General features: G+C 44.9%; 1 protein-coding gene across 5 annotated transcripts in view; it reads left to right on the forward strand.

The window, feature by feature from the left end:
- The window catches only part of MCOLN2 (mucolipin TRP cation channel 2), a 52,287-nt gene extending 30,733 nt beyond the window's left edge, over positions 1-21,554 (forward strand). For all 5 annotated transcript variants that reach the window (XM_040627087.1, XM_040627090.1, XM_008690657.2 and 2 more), the window contains 8 exons: positions 751-850; positions 6,590-6,702; positions 7,873-8,022; positions 9,436-9,537; positions 9,644-9,766; positions 17,003-17,209; positions 18,222-18,343; positions 20,713-21,554. In XM_040627087.1, coding sequence (XP_040483021.1) covers positions 751-850; positions 6,590-6,702; positions 7,873-8,022; positions 9,436-9,537; positions 9,644-9,766; positions 17,003-17,209; positions 18,222-18,343; positions 20,713-20,749 — 954 coding nt within the window. In that variant the 3' untranslated portion in view covers positions 20,750-21,554. The remainder of the gene's footprint in view (positions 1-750; positions 851-6,589; positions 6,703-7,872; positions 8,023-9,435; positions 9,538-9,643; positions 9,767-17,002; positions 17,210-18,221; positions 18,344-20,712) is intronic.
- The last annotated feature ends 327 nt before the right edge of the window (positions 21,555-21,881 follow it).

The raw sequence follows: 21,881 nt of genomic DNA on the forward strand, positions 1-21,881 counted from the left end.
GGCCCGGGCAGCTCCACACACAAGCCACACTCTGGGAGCCAAGACTAGCCCTCTGACCAAACCAGAGGCTGGAGAATTAAACCTCCAGGCCCCGTTTCAGTGCCTCTGAGCTGCGAGGACACCTCTGCGAACCCTGGCACACTCAAGGCCTCCTTCTCCCCTAGGAAAGCCCCCAAAATACTTTTCTCAAGCCTTGAGATGCTCAGCCTAGTTCACCTATAAACAGCATGACTGAATCCTGATGTGGAAGATTGAGGCTGTTTGGAAATCTTAAATTCAGCCTGCAGCCTGGGAGCAATCTTTGGCACTTCTGAAAGCATTATATGTAGCATTTGAAGCAAACAGAAAAATGATTTCCAGCCTAGTAGAGACCTAGAATTTCATACGCAAAGGGCTAAGTGGAAGCAAATGCTTTTACGTTCCATTCAGTAAAATACGTGAGATCATGTGTTCTCTTGTCAAAGATCGGTGAATCTTGCTTTTGTTCTTGGGACTGGTGAGTTGTTAGGCTCTAAGATTTCTCAGCACCCGAGTGTGATTCAGTAGAACTTCACGTAGTCACCTTTTGAATCATAGTTTTTCATTCATCATAGAAACCTGTGAAAGAATCATGGGATGAGGCCATTTCCGTCAGTATAATTATTTTTGTATCAGCCTGCTGTTCGGTGCCAGTGCTGTTCGAGGCCGAGTTGGTCTAGCGTGCCGAACTTCCGGCTGGGCGGTAACCTTCCCATACCTTTGTGTCCCCAGATTACCCTCGACAATAAAGCGCACAGTGGCAAGATCAAGATCTATTTTGACAGTGACGCTAAAATTGAAGAATGTAAAGACTTGAACATATCTGGACCTAGTAAGTATGTGACCTGCTTGCCCGTTAGGGGTTATGGGTGATTTTTAATGCCTTATTTTGGGATTTGGGGTGCTAAAATGGTGACGGGAAGAAAGAGCTCCAGAAAACTGAGTGTTCAGTTCTGTGCAGCACATCCTGGAGCTTTGCCTTTTCGCTCAGTTTCAGCAGGTGTTGATCCCACACTTCCTGGGAGAGGCGGTGTTCCCAGTCCTTGGGAGCACTGTTTCTGGAGCCACTGCCTGGGTTTGGGTCTTGGTTCTGTTCACTGTGCCTGTGATCTTGGACAAATTACTTAACCTCTCTATTTCTCAGTACCTTTCTCTATAAAATGAGGGTGACAATAGCACCTAGTTTCAGGATGTTGAGTATTAAATGAATCAGTGTGTCAAGGATAACTCTGAAAATGAGAGTTGGCACGTAGTAATTGCTAGGCACTACGGAAAAGGAGAGAAAATGCCTCAGTGAGAGGGATTGATGTGCCGTGAAGTCTAAGTGGTGGAGGTGGAAAGGGATGAGGATAAAGAAAGCAAAGGTTAACTCTGGGGCAGAGTGAGAAATAAAATGGTTTGGAGAAGGTATGCTTTGAGCCGAGCCTTTGGCAATGGACAGAGATCAAGGCCTCGGAGGTCAGAGAGCAGCCTGTACAAACATTAGGTGGTTTACTCAGTTGTTACTCAGAAAACACCTCTTCATCCACAGTTTAAAATGGGCTATGCAGAGCTTCTCACCGAGGGGGTCATGATGGTGTTAATAACGGATTGTCAGTATTTTTTTTAATTAAATCCAATTAATTAAGATATATCATTAGTTTCAGAAGTCAGGTTTTTTTTAAAGATTTATTTATGTATTTGAAAGAGAGGGAGAAAGCATGAGCGAGTGGAGGGAGGGGCAGAGGGGGAGGGAGAGAGAGAGAGTCTCAGGCAGACTCCCCACCGACCACAGAGGAGGGCTCAATCCCATGACCTGAGCAGAAATCAAGAGCCGGACATCTACCTGACAGAGCCAAACAGGCAACTCAGGTTGTCAGTATCTTTAAAATTAAAAACAAATTTTTTTTTTTTTTAAATCAGAGAGTAAGAGACAGAGACAGTGAGCACAAGCAGGGGGAGTGGCAGGCAGAGGGAGAAGCAGACTCCCCACTGAGCAAGGAGCCCACCCCCAGACTTGATCCCAGGACCTTGGGAACATGACCTGAGCCGAAGGCAGTCACTTAATGGGCTGAGCCACCCAGGTGTCCTTTGTCAGTATTTTTTAATTTATAAGTTTTGTTGAAGTGAATTTGCCTTTGACTGGATTATCAGAACAAAATAAAATATAAAATACCTGTGGTTTTTAACTGTTTTAGATTTGTTTTCATCTAGGTTTGTGTGTGGTCCGTGGCTGTTCAGTTATATAATATATCCTAATAATTCTGAAGGTTTGGTTTCAGTATTTCCATTAACTGACTCAAGGCTCTGATCAGCACAGACAGTTTTAGGTTTTAGTTTCTTTCTGTTTGAAAGTGGTTCCTATTTCCCAGCAGACACACTGCCCCCACAGAAACACACACAGATCGCATGCGTATTTGCCAAGTCCAAGTATAGGTTCAGCTACCTAATGTGAGAAAAGCTAACCTTTGTCGCAGGTGAAATGTGGTTTGGAACAGTCATTCTGACCAAATGAGTTAGTGGGTCAAACGTGTTGCCAGAACCTGGTTTCCTCTCTCCCCACGGGGCGGCTAGGAGGGTGGGGAGTTTTCTTTACCTGTTCTCAGAAGAGAAGAGCTCTGGCTCCCTCCTGTGGCCAGTGAGGAGAAACGCAAACCTCACAGACCGCTGAGTAGAAACACTAACATTTATGTTTTTCCCAGAGCTGTGTCCTAAGAAACCAGATTCTGTTATTAGGGGAATATGAATTTTAAATGATGTGACGTGAAACCCTTAAAAAGCTGAAGTTTTGAAAGCAGCTTAGGAAGTGGACAGCTTAGGAAGCTGTGTGGTAGATTGATTGCTCTGGCTTTGGGGGAAGTGGGAAAAAGGCAAGGGTGACATCTGGTGGGATCTTTGTGCTATATCTAGAAAGTTCTGAGGCTCCTTCATGTCTATACACTTACCCTGAGGTTTTTCTCTTCCTCTTGTTATCTCTGTTATCTCAGGAAAAACGATGAGGGATTGTCCATTTTCACATACAAACCTCACATTGCCTTTTATGACTTCTAATACCTTTCCCCAAGTGTGCCACTTATCTTCACTTTAACTGGATTTTATAAACATTGCAAATTGGGCATGAGGGGCTGAAGGAAGTAGGTATTGGTGGGCAAGATTCCCCACCGATGGGTGCTTTTCCAAGTGCCACAGGGAAAGGGGGTTAAGCAAGCAGGAGAAGCCCAGGGTTAGAGTCGGTCAGGTGGGCGGTGGCAGTACATGCAGGACTTCTCAGGACGTTTGGGAAGAGGAGTGGTGTGTAGGACTTCCCTAACCAGGTTGGTAGGGGCATCTCTCTGGATTAGTGTGTTATAACCAAAGTTTAAGAAATGTTCCTGTGGGGGCGCCTGGGTGGCACAGCGGTTGGGTGTCTGCCTTCGGCTCAGGGCGTGATCCCGGCGTTATGGGATCGAGCCCCACATCGGGCTCCTCCACTATGAGCCTGCTTCTTCCTCTCCCACTCCCCCTGCTTGTGTTCCCTCTCTCGCTGGCTGTCTCTAACTCTGTCGAATAAATAAATAAAATCTTTTAAAAAAAAAAAAAGAAATGTTCCTGTGAGGGTAGTATAGATTCAATGGAGTAAGAAAGCAATTGCAGTGTTCATAAAATACTTTTTGTAGCACACACCAACTAGTCTTCTCAATAGATCAAATTAAAACAGAATATGAGAGCGACAAACCAAGAAACTGACTCTCTCTCTCTCTCTCTCTCTCTTCTTAAGATGTACTTGATTTGAGAGAGAGAGAGAGAGCAGGGGGAGGGGGCAGAGCAAGAAGGAGAGAGAGACCTAAGCAGACTCCACGCTGAGCATGGAGCCCAACATGGGGCTGGATCTCACAACCCTGAGATCACAACCTAAGTTGAAACCAAGAATTGGACAAACCAGGAGTCGGACACTTAACTGACGGTGCCACCCAGGCACCCCAAAAACCAGACTCTTAAGTATAGAGAACACACTGATGGTTACCAGAGGGAAGATCATGGGGGATGGGTGAAATAGGTGATGGGGATTAAGGAGTGCCCTTGCTGTGATGAGCACAGAGTGATATATGGAAGCGTTGAATCACTATATTGCACACCTGAAACTAATAGAACACTGTATGTTGACTAACTGGAATTAAGATAAAAAAATAAAATAAAAAGGTGTCAGAAGCTTGTATGATGACGACAACAGCAACAAAACCAGAATATGATACTGGTTTCTCTGTTAGGAGAGATGGTCTATCCTTCTAGATTATAGGCCTCCATTTCTCCATTTTTAAAGGGACCCAATACAAGTAGTTATAGAGATTTTGTTCTGGTTGTGTGTCAGAAAGGATGTTCTCCTAGATGTTATCCTTGCATTTCACAAGGTTTCATAAAGTTTTCAGTCCCATCTTCACAACTGTACCTATTCCCTCTGTCCCATTCGATGGCTCCCACAGATACATACATACGTACATAGTCAGTCAGTCAGTCTTGGGTTCTGGTTAAGTTGTTTTCTTACCTACCCATCAGATGATATCTCAAGATAACTTCAGTTTCATAATTATAAAATGGCTATCAGTAAATGTAAGTGCTAGGTGCTAGGCACCGTTCTAACAAGCACTCAACGTGGATGATTTCACCTGATTTCCTGACAGCCCATGAAGCAGGCACAGTGGCCCTGTTTGGCATCTAAAGCTTTGCAAGACTAAATAATCCTTGCAGTGAATTACAATTACTAGCTGGCTGTGCTCATACCCTCAGGATGAGCTGCTTTGCCCTCAGACCACCGGCCACAGTCGCTCACGCCCTTGCATCATTAAATCATGGACACTTGGTCTTTTTGTTAAAGGCCTTTTTTGCAGAGGTATCACTGTGGAGTGCTCCCCTTTATAATCCTCCCTGAACGTCCCACTGAAGGTCACCTGTCCTCTGGCCCTTTCTCTTCTCCCATGGCCCTTCTCAATCTACTTCCTGAGCTCAGCTCCTCCCATAATGCCCCACATTGCTGCCCCTCCCCCAGTCCTTCCTAGTCCGTGTTTCCCTCTGTGGTCTCTCTCAGTGGCCGTGTCCTCACCCATGGCTCTAATAGCTACCAAGTCATCCTCTCTTGTCACGAATGTCCAGACTGAGCTCAGTTCACCCAGGACAGAAAACTGGGAGTCGTTCTTGGATGGTCCTTCTCTCTTATTGCTTAGGTCCCTCTGGAGACCACGTTGACTTTTGGTCTCTCACAGCTCTATGCTTTCTCTCCCTCTGCCTGTAACTGAGCTCAGACCTTCACGGGTTCTAGCTTGGATTATTCAGTAGTCTTCTCATGTTCTGCTGGAGGCTCTGTGTTCATCTGTAAGCACACCGACGCATCACGAAGGCACAGACAGTGTAGTGTCAAACAAGCACATTCAGTCCCTGCTTCCTACGGTCAGTCATTTCGTGGGCAAGATAGACCTCAAGTGATATCCAGTAGGAAGCCCTGGAAATGCTCTTTTTTTTCTGGGGCTGTTCCAGGTGCTCTCATATATGAGCTTGTTTAATCCTCACAACAGCCCTATGATGGAGGGTTGGGTTTTTTTCTACCCTTTTTTTTTTTTCAATGAGGAATCTGAGGCAACTTCCCCAAGACTGCACAGCTCCTGAGTGCAGAGCTGAGATTCAGACCCAGCTCCTGAGGCTCCCGAGACTGTCTTTCCTGTTCTGCACTGTCTCTGTGCCCCTCGCCGTGCCATCTTAGAAGATGTAGTCACAGGGCCGGTGGCCATCGAGCAGAGAGGGATAAGCAGAGCTATGCGTGTGTATACTTACAGAGAGTGCTATGAAGGAGCATAGGAGGGGCTGATACAGATGGAGGGATCAGCCCTTGCAAAGCCCCTGAGGCAAGAGAGCAAGCAAACCTGGTAGAAGCAGGGATGGAGGAAGAACAGTGTGGCCTCAAGGTAGAGAAGGTGGAGAGAGAGGCGTGGCAGGTGGTGAAGCTGCTGGAGTGGGCAGGGGGCCAGGCGATGGGAATGCTGCCATCAGGTCTCAGAGACCCTGCGGTTCTGGGTGCATCTTCCTCCAGCACATTCCCCCGTGCTGCTGTGTATTCCATGACAAAAATGTCATTACTGCTGTTCCTACTTCCATTCCAAGAGGCTCTTGGCTCCATGTGCAGAAGCAGCTAATTGGATTGGCCCTGTTTGCTGGTCAAGTACACAGTAAGGTTGAGAAGCAGAAGTGGGGATTCTGAGGAGTGGTGTTTTAAATTGTTCCCTCATTAATGGAGAACTTGGAGTTTGTGCTTTTATGAAAAAGAACTCAAGAGTATGTCAGTTTTGCCTCTTTTGAACAGAGCCCAAGTACACCCCCTTCTGTTGAGCTCTATTCGATAGAAAATATTTTGAGTACATTTAGCAGAGAGTTTATATGTTTTTAAACGTACAGCTCTTACCATCAGAGAATGTTTTACCTTAAAGACTTCTGAATGAATGCAGTGTGATTTGTTTCTGATGCTTAAGCATATATCGTTTGAACTTCTTTTCAGACTACCATTCTGTTTGGAAATTATTCCCAAGTAATGTGAATTTAACATCTGAACTCTATTTTTGTTTCTCAGTTCAGAAAAATACTCAGTATGTCCTGGTGTTTGATGCGCTTGTCATTGTGATTTGCTTGGCGTCTCTTATTCTGTGCACAAGATCCATTGTTCTAGCGCTCAGGTTACGCAAGGTAAGTGTGTGTTCAAATATTTCCCCTCCCTACTTGGCCTCTGTCCTGTTCCTCCAGACGGGGGAGCCTTGAGGTTGGGTCATCCTGCCCTTTCTGGAGCTGACTAGATTAGATTCCTTTGAATGATTGCCCCCCTACAAGGCATTGGTCAACCTGAGGTGTCGAGCATGAGTAAAGGCTCCTGGCATGTGAGGTGGGATCAGATAATTATCCTGCTTAAAACTGAGCCACTAGGCACAAGTGCACAGTGGTGGACTCTCAAGCTTTTGAATGTTTGCGGAATAAACGAGACCCTTTTAAATTTAGGAGTGATCTTAAGAACAGGGTAATAGCATGTGTGGGTTTCATCTTTTGTCTTCAAATCAGAGTTCATTTCGATAGGGAGGCATGGTAAATGGGTTATAATGAAGCATAAAATACTTTATTCTATTTTTAAAAATAGTTTAAAAATTCTCTCCTGAGTTTCATTTTACCTTTTTACCCTCAGAGTTCTTGTGAATATATACTTCAGCTTCCCACAAATCTTACTCTGGTTTGTGGCATGTGAGTAAATGCAGACTCAGGACAGGGGAAATAGGAAGTCATCTGTGGTGGATACCAATTGTGGAACAAGAAAATAGTCTACTTTCTAGTTTTCTTATTCTTGACCTTTGTTGACTGATTTTGTAAATATCCACTTCTCTTATCTGTCCCCCCAAGCCTCTTGATATTCTGAATCCAAGGTCAGGGTCCTGGGTCTGCCAGAGTTAGGGACACCATCAGGAGTCACCACTGACTCCCACCATTGGGAGCCCACATTCTGGAGCCATGCTGCCGAGACCCAAATCATGGCCTAGCCTCTCTATGCCTCCGTTCCCTCTTCTGGAGATAGGCCTGATTCATAGGGTTGTCAGATCGAATGAGTTGATGAGAAGTAAAATATTGGCGATGTACTGAGAGTTAGCTATTATGACTAGAGTCTCTGGGCATTAGAGCATAAGCCTTTGATGTGTGAGTTAACTCAGCAGGGAGAACGTGGCAGCCATAATCCCCACCCTCGAGGTGGGTCTATCCAGTTGGGAAAGCTAGCGCCATATCATTTTACAGGCAAGAGCACTGTTTCGCGCTTGTCTTCTCCTTCCAGAGGGCAGTGTGGTTTGTAAGAAATGCTTTTTAAAATGTTTGCCGCAGAGATTTCTGAATTTCTTCTTGGAGAAGTACAATCGACGTGTGTGTAACGCCGACCAGTGGGAGTTCATCAATGGATGGTATGTCCTGGTGATTATCAGCGACCTAATGACAATAATTGGATCCATATTAAAAATGGAAATTAAAGCAAAGGTGAGGGGCAACCCATTTTAATCTTCTGTTGTTTCTATTCTTCTGGGTGACCCCAGGCACTTTGAGATATAACAATCCTCGTGGAGACTATCTTGAGTCTCACGTTTTCTCTTTTCTCACACCCATGTCACTGAAGATTCCTCTGACTTCATTCTTCGTCAAGGGAACATAGGAAAGCCATTGTTCTGTGGAAGACGATATTCCTATGAGTATCCCCCAGGAGACCCAGTAACATCTTCAGAATAGGAACTGAAGTTTGGGAAGATTGGCTGTTTGGGTGGGCTTCATTTTTTTTTTTTTTTAAGTTGCAGAAGCAGCAGCTGACCCACGAACCAATCCTGTCAAGAGCCAGTAGTGACCCTCCGGGACTGATGGGTGCTCTTGGAGGGGAGTGAGGACAGGAGTATTGAGTGACCTCCAAGCACCTGATGCTCTCTTGCTGTTATTAGTTGATTTAATCTCATGACTACATCTTGCTTCCTCCTTCATCTGGCTGTTTCCCCTCTGTGCTGTCAGCCAGCAGGTCTCACCACCTTCACCTCCTGACCACCTACCGTGCCTCCCTCCTCCCCACTCTGACTACTCTGGCTCCCTTCAGGCCATCTTCCTCTCTGGCCTGGGTGCTACAACTGTCTCCTCATTGGCTTTCCTGCCTTCCACCTTGTCTGCCTCAGATCCATCCACACCACTGTCAGACTCATTTTTCTCGAAGTATCGAAATCCTCTCTGCCTCACAGGGCCCCCACTGGGATGAAGTGGCCTCCCTTCAGTGTGGCCTCTGGGGTCCTCATCCTCTTGCCCTAGCTCTCCCGAACCCATCAGTACTCCTCTCTAGGACATCCTGCCCACCCTGGGCCTTGGGCCTTTGTTCAGCCTTTGTTGACCTGCAGTGCCCCCTCCCACCCTGTCCTCCAGGCCCAGCTCCGTTCTGGTCACACAGTGGAAAGCACTATGTGACAAGCCAGGTGTCGTGGTTCTTACTGCACTTAGCATATTAAGTTAGAACTCTGCTTGTGTGTCTGTCTCCTCAGTGAGACCTAGAAGTCCGCAAGAGCAGGAACGGGCTTAGCAAATCATGTTTGGACCTTTCTTTCAAAAGTAGCTGAGTGGTATTGTTTGATATTTACCAAGCACCATTACTTGATATTCTTCACTGCTAGGTCAGTACAACGCAATTTCTCTTTCAGGATATTGTTTGAACAGAAACTCAGTTCAACCAATTCAAATACTAAGAGGAAATGAGAAACACATTTGGAATTGGGCTCTTTTCTTCTTCAGTTTACAGCTCTTGGTGTCACCTAGAGAGAGGCAGGCAGTCCATTCTTTCCCAAGTCCATTCTTTTCAATTTAAAGGGAGGTGAACAAGCTGAGTGGAGTGGAATGTTTTACTCACATCTATTTTTCATTCCTTAGAACCTCACAAATTACGATCTGTGCAGCATTTTGCTCGGAACGTCTACGCTCTTGGTCTGGGTTGGTGTCATCCGATACCTGGGGTACTTCCAAGCATATAATGTAAGGACGTGGCATGGGGTGGGGCACGAGGACTGAGACTAGTTTCGTCTTTGGGTCCTAGCAAGCCACTTTTTAATTTCCCTCATTCTGTTGATTTTTATTTCAGGTGCTCATCTTAACGATGCAAGCCTCACTGCCCAAAGTTCTTCGCTTCTGCGCTTGTGCTGGTATGATCTATCTGGGCTACACGTTCTGTGGCTGGATTGTCTTAGGACCATATCATGACAAGGTGTGTAGCACTAGTTCTTCCTTCTGCAAATTAGGCACCCGGGACCCTTCCAAGGGGGGGCCCCCCCCCCGCACTGCCCTGCTTCCTACTTTGCTCTAGCATGTACCCTCGAAGTCAGTAAGACGTAGCTTTGCACTGGTTTTCTTTACCTTTTCGGGGTATTGACGTGACTTCAGGATATTAAAACAAGAACTGTAGAACTGTAGCTAGAGGATACATTTCCTAGCTGTCTGGGACCGGCTTCTGGGGGTGCAGACTAACCCAGCCGATCACCGGATGAGAACTGTTTGGACACGAGATTGCTATAATAAAAATGAAAACTGAATGAGGAAAATTATTATAATATCCTTCTAATTTAAAGGATTAGGGTTTTCATCCACATTAATCGAGGAGAATGATGGTGGACAAGGACTGCCCAGGAGGACCACCTGAGGTCTATGATTTCAGTGGTAACCATGCTGTCTTTGCAGGTGGTTTTGATTACAGCGTCATCTTAGTGCCTTATTGAAGATCAGTATCTGAATTCTGGACTACCGACTGGGCTGGGGTCAGCAGCAACATCTCAGGGACATCAAAGTTACGTTCAGATGTTCTTGTTTTAAAACGAGAAGTTTGATTGATAGATGCCTCAGGAAATGAAATTCCTTGTTTTCCCCAACCAAAAAAAGTGAAAGGAATTATTCCGTCTTTTCGTTTTTCTTCCGTGGGCCTCTGGCAGTTGGGACAATAGGAACAGCACAACGAACAATAGTAACAGCTCTTACTTGATTCTAGTATGTTAGGTACCATGCTAAGCATGGCTGTCTTCTCTTATTTAATCTCTACAGCCCAGGGGACTGTTACCTTGGCTTAGGTTCTCTGCAAGGAGAAAAGAGGTAGGAATGCGAAGGATTGTGTCGAAGCTTGTGTTGTGTAAACTCAGCCTTACGTTTTGACCTTGATGGTCGTGTTGAACTAAACATATGATCACCTCTGGTTTGCAAACTACTCCCAGAAAGTAAGCAGTCCACAAAACTCCAACTTTCTGTGTTCTCAAACTAAAATTAATCCTAGTAACTTGACATATAGGCAGGTTTTCTCCTCTGTAAGTGTTACATTTAATAAGTCCAAAGAGAACTACTGTTTTCCTATTTGAGCAACTGTATAATTAACATAGTGACAATCCCTGGGTTAATAGTAAATCTTGATAATCTTATTGCTCTTCCAATTCCTTGCCACTGCTTTAAAGGTGACTCATGAGTAAAAATTGTTCTTTGATATAATCTCTCTGATCTGGAGAACTTACTGTCTTAGTACCCAGGAAAATTTACATGTTTCTTCCTTGCTTGCCTCTTGCTCTGAATGCTTCTCCACATTTTTGTCACTAGAGGGCAGTGTTGCACTGTGTGGAATAAATACTGAGCCTAAGAATGTCTGCTTCAATTCACTGTCTCCCAGGCCTCAGGATGAGTGCTTCTATCTCCTTTGCCTTCCATCTCCCCTACCCCATCATTATTCTGGAAGATGCTCAGATAATGTTGCTTAAATTTTACTAAGATAGCTACCATTCTCGAGCATTATATGCTAATAGATACAGTGCCTAAGTTCTCTACCTCTGGCTATGTCAACCTTCCCAGCAACCCTGTGGGGAAATACGATATTTCTTTTATCAAAAATAGGATTCTTAATATTTTAGATAGTTTTCCCAAGGTTACACAGCTAGTAAATGGCAGAGATAGGATTTACACCCAGATTTGTCTGACCCCCATACACATCTTTTGATCAATACCCTGCAGGGGTTTTCTTGGTATTATACAAAACAGATCATTGCAAAAGAGCATTTAGTTTGATCTATGAATAGATCAACTGTGAGAGGAGAGCTGTGTGATCAGTCTTATTTCCCTCAATGTGTCAACCTTGAAGAAAAGGATGTTATTTGTTTTGTGGGTCCAAGTGTGTTTTCATATGTTGGTTTCGTCCTTTTAAGAATCCAGGTGAGATCAGGATGCTGTGGACAGCACTGCCCAATAAAAATATGAGAGCCACAAATGAGAGCCACATGGGTCCTTTTACATTTTCTAGTAGCCACATTAAGAAAAGAAACAGATGAAGAGATTTAAATTATATATTTATTTAATCCAATGTGTCTAAAATATTAATATATTATTTTAGCATGTGCTCAATATAAAACATTGAGATACTCTACTTTTTTTTTTTTTTTTTGGTACTTTGAAATCTGGTGTGTATTTTGTCCTGATGGCGCCGCTCAGTTTGGACTAGCCCCTATATAGCAGGTGGTCAGTAGCCACATGTAGCTAGTGGCTACCATATTGTACATTGCACCTCTTGACTCGTATCTCCCACTTCATGCCAGCCTTCCATTTCTCCCCCAGAGGAGCAGAGGGATAAGGGCTGTCTCTAGGGTTGCATGGCAGGCCAGTTTATGGCATCTGTCTTTCATCTCTAGCCAGACTGATTCATTGGGGAAATGCATAGTCGAATTAGTCCGGTGAACACATTAGTCAGTGGAGGGAGAAAACCTTCAGTCTGGTTCTGGACATTTGTGCTTTTCTTCTCTATTCTGCTGCTTCTTCTTTGAGTCTGAAGTTTAAAATGTTGACTGCCCCCTGCACCCTTTCCCCTGCAAATTAATCCAAACTGTCAGAATTTTTAGATTCTGTCAGCATCTGTTGAATCAGAAGAACTTTAGAATTACCGAAGCCTTGGAAAGGCAGGCACCATGGCAAGCATTTTCTAGGATTTCTAAAGTACAGCAGCCTTGGGTGTGGAAGCGAAATCTTCCTTTAAACAAACAAATAAAACACTCTAAGAGGAGGTATTGGGAAAACTAGATTCTCGCTGCAGTTCGATTGGCAGCAGGACTCCCATATTTCAGCTTCCTGTTTTCCTGTCAGACATTAGATTTCAGTGGTTCAGCTGAAAGGGAGTAAAGGTGCAAGTGTCCTGCCAACGTTGATCCCAGCACTAATGGACTTTGGCACGGTGCCCTTTCAAAATGTCTGGGCACAGAGGACTAGAGACTGTTGATGTTTAATAATTCAAGATGAGGTTTGGAGGAACATTATTCTACTGTGGCTCTTCCATTTCCAAAGGACTTTTTCACTGTGAAGAATAAATCAGCCTTACCTTGTCCTCATTTTACAAATGACAAGACCAAGCCTTTGAAAAATTGTTGGACTTTGCTGAGGCCCCAGGTAGAAGTTCGACAGAACTACATGACCTCTTCATGCTTTCAAGGCTTCTCGTTGGAGCCAAACTCCTCTCTTATTCAAAACAACTGTTAGCCAGTTAAAATATTTCACCTGAGTGTTGCATGAGGCTCTCAGTACCAGCCCTCGAAGCAAATTTTTATGTCTTTCTCTGTAATAAGCCACTGTCGTTATGTGTTCATTCAAATGAAAGTTCTTTGTGGCTCAATGACAAAGTGATTGTTTGTGGAACAAATGCTTGAGTTCTCACTCTAGTCCCATGGAACCTAGGGGGACTCTTGATGGAAATAACCATCTAATATTTACTAAGCGTACACCAAATCTTGTCAGGTTCTTCTAGATTGAGCTCTTCAAGAGCGGTGACTGGCTCCTTGCTCTTTGCATTGCCCACGTCCAGCGTGGTGTGTGGAGCATGGCAGGGGCTCAGCAAGTTTTTTAATGAACAAAAAACAGAGAGACAGTAGCACCTGCCTTTTAGGGGCTTAAAACCTCCTAAGAACCATAGCAATTCCCTATGAATGTAGCCCTTCTAGACCCGAAGCCCATGAGGACCCTCTTCTCCTTACCTTGGGTATTATTAAAGTTCACTTCTACTATGGATTTTGGCCACCAAACTGTGTGGTTCACAGCCACTTCTTGAGGTACAAAATGGCAGGCTGTGTACCACATATTTTTTTGAGTCTCTTAAATTTTTGGTGGGTTATATAAATCTCGTGCATAGAGGAGAGGGAGGTATAATGGTTGTGAATAACATTAACATTGAGACAGGCATTACAGCCAGGATGATACCAAGTAACTGCACAAGAGACGAAGGAATGAATTTGATATGTACTCACCAACTGGCTGTTTGCACTTTTGGAACCCAAGGCACAGACTGTTACGGGTTTTTGAAACTAAAGAAAGGACTTGACCAGATTCCAAAAGAATTATTAATGGTGCCGGCCAAGTGGTAGTTCATGTCCATAGAAACCAGCTTCGATTTCATTGTCTTAAGGCTGGGAGGGATGGAAAATATTTACTCTGAGAACTGCCTGTCTTACTGTTAAATAATCTGCATATTGTTAAGTGATTTGCTCAAGTGAATGTTCCCTTCAGATCTCTGTGGAGACCAACTTTGGAGTTCTTCAGAGTTGCCGCTGATGCGCTAAAGGCATGGGCATATATCTCTGTTTGGGCCACATTGTGTACTTTCGCTGGGTTACAGGCTTTACCCTGTGGATTCAGTCATGGGGCGTTAGGACACGGTGCGTTATCTAGCTGGGATATGGAGAAGTGTATCAAACCAGTTAGAAGACAAGCAGTGGTTTCCTTGGTGGTTCTTACGGATGCAGAGAACAGGGAAGGGACTAGAGCTGCCAGGCAGTCTGGCTTGAAGTAGACTTTGAAGTAACCCTTCAACATGGCTTAGTGGGGCACAGGGAGGGGAGGGAGAGGAGGAGGGGAGGACATCCCATCAGGTGAAGAGAACCCATCCATGGGGGAAAGAGAAAGAAGTGGGCCTGGTGTGTGGGCGCAGACAGGCACGGGATGCTGATATTGACAATGCAGAGAGGGAAAGAAGCCACATAAAGAGGAAACTTAGGTTGGGATTTTCAGTTTACATCCTAACTTTGTATATTCTTTTTTTTTTTTTTTAAGATTTTATTTATTTATTTGACAGAGAGAGACAGCGGGAGAGGGAACACAAGCAAGGGGAGTATGAGAGGGAGAAGCAGGCTTCCCGTTGAGCAGGGACCCTGATGCGGGGTTCGATCCCAGGACCCTGGGATCATGACCTGAGCCAAAGGCAGACGCTTAACCGACTGAGCCACCCAGGCGCCCCCTAACTTTGTATATTCTTAAGCAAGAGAAATGACCTGAAGGCTATATTCTATGAAGTTTAGATTTTCCTGAAGTTTGGACTGCAGGATGAAGAGGTTGCTTGGAGGTTTCCATAATAATCCGGGTGTAAGTGCTGACATCGGAGTGGATCAGAAAAACATCCTAGGAGCAGACAGACCTTAGAAGATTGAAGACAGGGAAAGACGAATCAATTCGACACATAGTTTTAAGTACTTGATTATTTTGGAGTAACTGTTTCTGTGATAAGAGACTGAAGTCACTGACGGAAATAGGGAATTTAGAGGCAAAGGCCAGTTTCCGGGTCAGGGGGTGAGAGGTTTTCCCTTGTGACATGTGAAATAGTACCACAACCCCTGAGCCCTGAGATATCCGTCAGGGATGGGGCTATCCCCAGAGCCACAGGGACTCCGTGGACATGTGCTCCTCGTGCTCTGGACAGAATCAGGTTCAAAACTCTACACTAACGCGTTCCATCTGTGTTTGAAAACTGCATAGTCTTTTGCCTCTTAGGTTGTTATTGTTCCTTAGACAGAAGCTTTTACATTCCACTGATGTTTAACCCTCTGGCCCTGGAGACATCCCTTTATCAAGTACCTGCTGTTTGTTGCTAGTTGCCCTGACAACAGTTTGTCAACCACTTAAAGCCAGGATGGTTGCCTGTGGGGTTCCAGTGGGATTCCACACTGCACAGGCTCAGCTCCTGAACCTCCCGTTAACTGCCTCATAGCATTTCTCCCTGGCCCCTCAGACTTGCCTAGGAGTCCCCTAGGTGTCTGTCCCTTCCCAGACTTATCTTCATCTCCGCTTCCTCCTCCTCCCAGTCTCTCTGGGATTCCTTGCAACCCTGGGGCTCCTGCAGTCCCCTCTCCCTGGCCTCCCTGCCCCTAGGCTTTGTCGCATTCTAGGAGATCCTCCAGTGCCATGATTACCTTTTTTTTTTTTTTTAAGATTTTGTTTATTTATTTGACAGAAAGAGAGGGAAGAGAGAGCACATGAGGAGGGGGAGAGGGAGAGGGAGAGGCAGGCTCCCCAGGGAATAGAGAGCCTGATGTGGGACTCGATCCTAGGACCCCAGGATCATGACCTGAGCCGAAGGCAGATGCCCAACCCCCTGAGGCACCCAGGCGCCCCCATGGTTACCTTTAACATAAAACAGATCAGATCATGTCACTGCTGCATGAAGTGTCTTACTGGCTTCAGGTGATGGCCTGCCTTAGTCTGAAGTGTGTAGAAGGCCACAGAGGCCCTTCGGCATGGCATAGAACGCCTCTCCAGCCGCTTCGCAGGCTGAACACTGAACTCCTCCTGTGTTCACTGAGTAAATCCTCCCCTTTCTCTTCTCACTGGGGAATGGCTCAGCCGTCAGGCCCTCGTTCTGAGGCTTGCTTTCCTTGCACGGCGCACCCTAGTTCTAACACAGGGCGTTATGTGTCTAGGTTATGGCCTGTCCACTGCTAACATGGGAGCCCCTCGAAGGCACGAGCCATGATCCTTCATCTTTTGACACTTTCACACCCTTGGTCATCTTTAGTTTTTAGTGTGCTAAAATTACCCGGACCAGTGGTTCGAAAGGCTAAGGTAAAACCCTCCATGTAGCAAAACTTGCCTGAGCCGGTGCTATGGCCCAGCCACTTCCCTCTCTACTGGTTGTAGAACAGAGCAGCTCCTGTCCTTTTAGAAAGTGTTTTGGCAGATCAGATCCCGTAACAGGAAAAAACATTGTGCTGAGAAATGTTTATTACTTTGTCCTTTATTATAGCAAACGTTATCAGGATGTCTGGCCAGAGGGAAATAGTTAAATTTGACATCCAAGGAATGGTCTGTTATATTAAAAAAAGGCTTTCTAAGTGTGCCACCCAGGTGCCCTTATTCTAGATGTCTTAAAAGGAACGGTAGGGGCTCCTGGGTGGCTCCGTCGGTTAAGCGTCTGTCTTCGGCTCAGGTCACAATCTCAGGGTCCTGGGATCGAGCCCCGCATTGGGCTCCCTGCCCATTGGGGAGTCTACTTGCCCCTCTGTCCTTTCTCCTGCTCGTGCTCTCTCTCTCTCAAATGAATCAATAAAATCTGTAAAAAATAAATAAAAAGAATGCTAATAATAGTGACAACAACAAAATAAGCTAACTAGCTACTTCTCTGCTTTTTTGGATCATACCTCTTAACAACTAATTTTGGTTCCCCCTACAGTTTGAAGATCTGAACACAGTTGCTGAGTGTCTGTTTTCTCTGGTCAACGGCGATGACATGTTCGCGACCTTTGCTCAGATCCAGCAGAAGAGCGCCCTGGTGTGGCTGTTCAGCCGTCTGTACTTGTACTCCTTCATCAGTCTTTTTATATACATGATCCTCAGCCTGTTCATTGCGCTGATTACAGACTCCTATGACACCATTAAGGCAAGTCATATTTCCTGCCAAAAAACGACGACAAGTTCTGTGTGGATTGGAACATAGGAAAATATTGCACTTTTTACTTAAGATAGTACAATTTTACTTTGAGTTTGAGGTTTTTTAGAAAAGAAACTTTTTAGGTGCTTGCAGTGAATTTTAAGTATGCATTCAGGGCATTGTCCCTGCCACCTGGACGGGGGTGGACTGGTTTGGAAGTGGGCGGGAAAAGAGAAAGGACGCGGGTTCGGATGGGCTGAGTGTGGTCAGTCCAGTCGCGGGGCTGTCTGTCTCCGCAGTGGCAGCTGTGCCTGCCCATCCTGGAACTTAAGCTTTGAATTCTAAGCTTCCGTGATGGGGTGACTCTGCTGCCCTGACAGCCCGTGCAGATACGGGCACGCCTCCACGCTGGACGACGTGGCTATTTGCGTGGTGCAAGTTTCCTTGAAATTAGGAAAGCTAGGGCTTTCGTGGCTGCTTCACACCTGCCCTGGGGGTTCCTGTCTTTGACAAGGCAGTGGCCCTGGGAGTGGGCCAAGCCTCGGTGACCTCAGCAAGCATGGGGTGAGAGGGGGCTCAGGGTCTTTGTGTCTATCAGGAAGAACCTGTGCCCTCTGCCCCACTAAGTGACCAACTTCTGTAAAAGTAGAGGAATAGGGCTTACTTCTCTGCAGACTCTACATTGGCAGTGAGGGAAAGGGGAGGTCTTATCTGCTCTTATAATTAGCAGTAAAATTTTAGATTTTTGACTCTTTCCTTCATGCCCCTGATTAACACACCCCTCCCCTGCCCAGCCATGACTTTCTTTCTGGGATTTTTGGATTGTTTCTGTTCCCATGGTGGCCTTGGCTTGGCTTTCTGGAACTGACAGATTGATGCATCACTGTGAATATCAGCTCTTGGATCTGAGCTAGCAACGTGGGAGAGTTTTATTTTAGCAAAGGTGGGTTTGATGTGTTGACAAAGGGAGCAGTTTCTCATGCCCTATAAATAAGGTAACAACATTGTATACTTTTCACAGAAATACCAACAGAATGGGTTTCCTGAAACAGATCTTCAGGAATTCCTGAAGGAATGTGGTAGCAAAGAGAAGTATCAGAAAGAGCCTTCAGCCTTCTTGTCGTGCATCTGCTGCCTGCGGAGGTCAGTATTGTGTTTAAACAGGTCTCCACGCTCCTAAGGTGAGCTTCTCCGTGGCCTTAACGGAGAGTGCTTCCAAGGTTTACTCTACACTCAGAAATCAGCTTATTGTGGGAAATAATGTGTCCTTCATTTTCTTTCCTCCCACTGAAACTGGCTTCAGAAATGAATTGTTTCTTCTAAAACAGGGTAGAAAGCTCCATGACATGGTTGAAATCTCTTGGGAATATGATGAGACTCTAATGGGAAGGCATGAGTCATGTCCCTAAAGTCAAGAAGGTGAACTCTGAGGTGGCCAAGTAAGAGGGCAAAACCCTTATTTTTAGAGGTGGAGCTCTGGGAATGTCAAAGGCCTTTCCCCTTGCTACAATATTTGGTACAAATAACCTCTCTTGGGCAGAGCAGGAGACTGCTTGAGAGAAGGCTGTGCAGAGCCTTGGCTGGGAACACACACCATCACTCATTCTACCTTGACCAACAGCACTTTGCTCGTGTTCAGCATGACATCTAAGCAAATGGTCTACACTTCAGCGGCAAAGCATCTACATGGTGTTTTGGGGACTAGAATGGAGGTCAGATAAGGATAGTTATCTTAATTATACCCTTAGTTGTTTTCATGTGAAGTCAGAGGTGAGGTTGTTAACTAAAAATATCCCCTACCCATGTTTTTCGAGAAAAAGTCTCAAAATCAAATTCCTGAAGGAAGATGGAAGAACATAATTGCTACTTAAAACCACGGGATGTATTTTCTGTTAATCAATTCATACCACATCTTGGGATTTTGAAATGATATGATCGAGCATTTCCAAAGAATGTCTGGTAAATATGAAATGAGGTCTTCTGAGAAAAGTGAAGTTCCAAAAATCACATTTCTTCCTCTCAGAGCATTAAATTGTTGCCATAGAAGCTGGGATAAAGGGAAATTAATTTTCCTAATAAGCAGCTGCTTCCTAAGAGGCACCTTGTATAAGGAAAGTCTCGAAAAGTTGCTTTTTCTGACGTGTATTTAACTGTAAAGAAAAAATATTCATCAGAGAATGTAACTGTGAATTCTGAAAAGTAACCGGTCAGTCTTTGGTGGTTGGTTTTTGGCCCTTAGTGTGCATCACAAAAAGCCACAGGAGGTGGTTAAATGTTTTCTCATGCAGCCAGATGGAATGAGTAGAAGGTTTAAGGGGCGGACAAGAAAAGTTCTTGATCAGATCGGGTCTGAGAGCTGAGAAAAAGTAGCCTCAGCAGACAGTCGGCTGTGTGGTGTGCTAGGGGCCGTCGAGAAGATGCTGGTTCAGAGGAGGGTCTGCTCCTCATGAATAATGAAAGAATTAAATGGAATGAGAGAGTCTACCACGGGAGTCACCGGAAGAACTAAAATGTTGAAAGTTTTGAACAAAGGGACATCAAAAATAAAAAGAGTAGTGGCTGCTACCAAAGAGGGTCCTGGGTGGAATCAGCTGGAGCAGTTTGAGGTGAATCATCAGAATGCGGCCTGGATCCCAGCAGATTGGGATGGACCCTGCGGAGAGTAAATGAAGGTCAAGGGACAGACGCAGGAAATGGATTGTACTGAGAATAAGTGATGGCTTTAACGCCATCAGAGGCTCAGGACACCTGCATGTGTTTAAAGGCTACGGATCTGAGAATGGTTTAATTGAGGAAGGCCATAAATGGAGAGTAAATATTGGAGGAGGACCTCGCAGAGGGAACCTGAGGAGGGAGGGCATCACAAATGTTGGTGTCTGGGCCGCCTGGCTGGTGCCAATGACTGACAGCCCCAACGAGCACCTCTGCCTCCTGCAGGGCACAGATGGGGGTCACTCTTCTTTAATCGAGCAGTCCAGCCACCACCACAGACTGATTCCCCTTCAAATTATTGCCAGAGCCTCCAGCCTGATCATCAGAACACCTGGGTTTCCGTTTTGGACCCTACCAGTTACTGAATGTATTCCCTGACCTCTCCTTAACCTCCTGGTCTTTCCAGTGCCACCAGGCTGCGACATATGATCCCTGAAACCTCTTCCAGCTCTAACGTGATGTGATTCTTTGGAAAGATCTACTTGGTTGGACAGATGTAGAATTAACCTTTCCCCTTCTCCACTGCTGCGAAGGGGAAAATCTGTTATAGCCATCGAGTGAGGCTTTGTCAATATAGGGAGATGCAGGGTCCCAGGACAGGGACAGCTCCTCAGAATTGCCAAAAGCATCCACTCAGACCAAAAATAATGTGCATTGTCCTTCTTAATTTTTCTTCCTCTTCTCTGTGGCACTCAGCAGGTCTAGAACCTATGCATGCCTAGAACGTGGAGCAGCCCTATTCCATCTCCAAGATTTTGAAATCATTGTTTTTTCTTTCTTCCTCTCCCTTTCTGATACAGGAAAGGAAGTGATGACCCCTTGATACTTGTCAACTAAAGTCCTTCTGCTAAAGATAATCAAGTTTCAGGCCTCTTTACCCAATGACAATGCAGAGGGAGCCCAAACAGCTTGGACCCGCACTCCCCAAAATACTGACTTATTTATTTGTGGAGCAGGCAAGAGGACCGTCAGCTGGTTGAACACAACTGAGCTTCCAAAATTCCTTTTATAAACTTGGATGATGAAGCATAGACCACAGTCAACTCCTGGGCATGGGTGCAATAGAGCAGCGATAATGACATTTGGCAGTGGACTTTAATTTATGACCTCACAGTGTTGGGATGGAAAAAAATATCACGTTTCAGAGTGTGCAAAAACAGTGGCACTTAAAGCCATGCATTGAAAGATGCGTGTTTATCATCCAATAAGGGTTTGTTTTTGGAAGTGATTCTTGGATTAGAAGACATTTGTTAATTCATGGTGTGCACAGCAATGAAGTTGGTTGCAATACTAAATTAAAAATTTCAAGCTGGAGAACCATTAAGCCTTTTAAAGAACACACTGAAGTCAACAAAAAGACCTCTTGTAGTGGACCTTTCTGGGCCTATTTATGTGTGCGTGTGTGTGTCAGCATGACAGGAAGCAAAAATGTTGGCATGGTCAGTGGGATAAATTGGAAACAGAGTCATTTGGACACCTTGTCACTTGTGCTAATTGTTGATTGTACGCATGACATGTGGAGGTGAACTGTGACAGTGCTCACATATTTTAACAGTTGAACTCTACTATGGAGGTGATTTGTGCTTGTCAAGCAAAGAAAGATGGTATTTTTTTCCCAAATAAATTTATTTTTATCACAACAGATGCTGCTACTACTTTTTTTTTAAATGTAGTATTTCTTAATATCTACCTAGTGCAAATTCAGATCTCACATCTCTTTTAACTATCTGGTCTCCAAAAAGGATTTCTCACTTTCTTAAAGGCAGTGAAAGAGGGGTTAGTGTATACAAGTTATTCAATAAATATTTAAGATCATGACTTGAGATTAAGATCGTTTCTCGCATGGATTTATCTCATGCTTGAGCTATCTTTTAGGGGTCAATCATTTAAAATTTATTAGAGAAGAACAGAATTTGAATTAAGCAGGACCCTCTTTCCAAGGCTCTCCCTCTTTTTTCCCCGCCCCTCC

This window comes from Ursus maritimus, unplaced genomic scaffold (assembly GCF_017311325.1).
Source record: "Ursus maritimus isolate PB19 unplaced genomic scaffold, ASM1731132v1 scaffold_12, whole genome shotgun sequence".
In the NCBI taxonomy this organism is placed as follows: domain Eukaryota; kingdom Metazoa; phylum Chordata; class Mammalia; order Carnivora; family Ursidae; genus Ursus; species Ursus maritimus.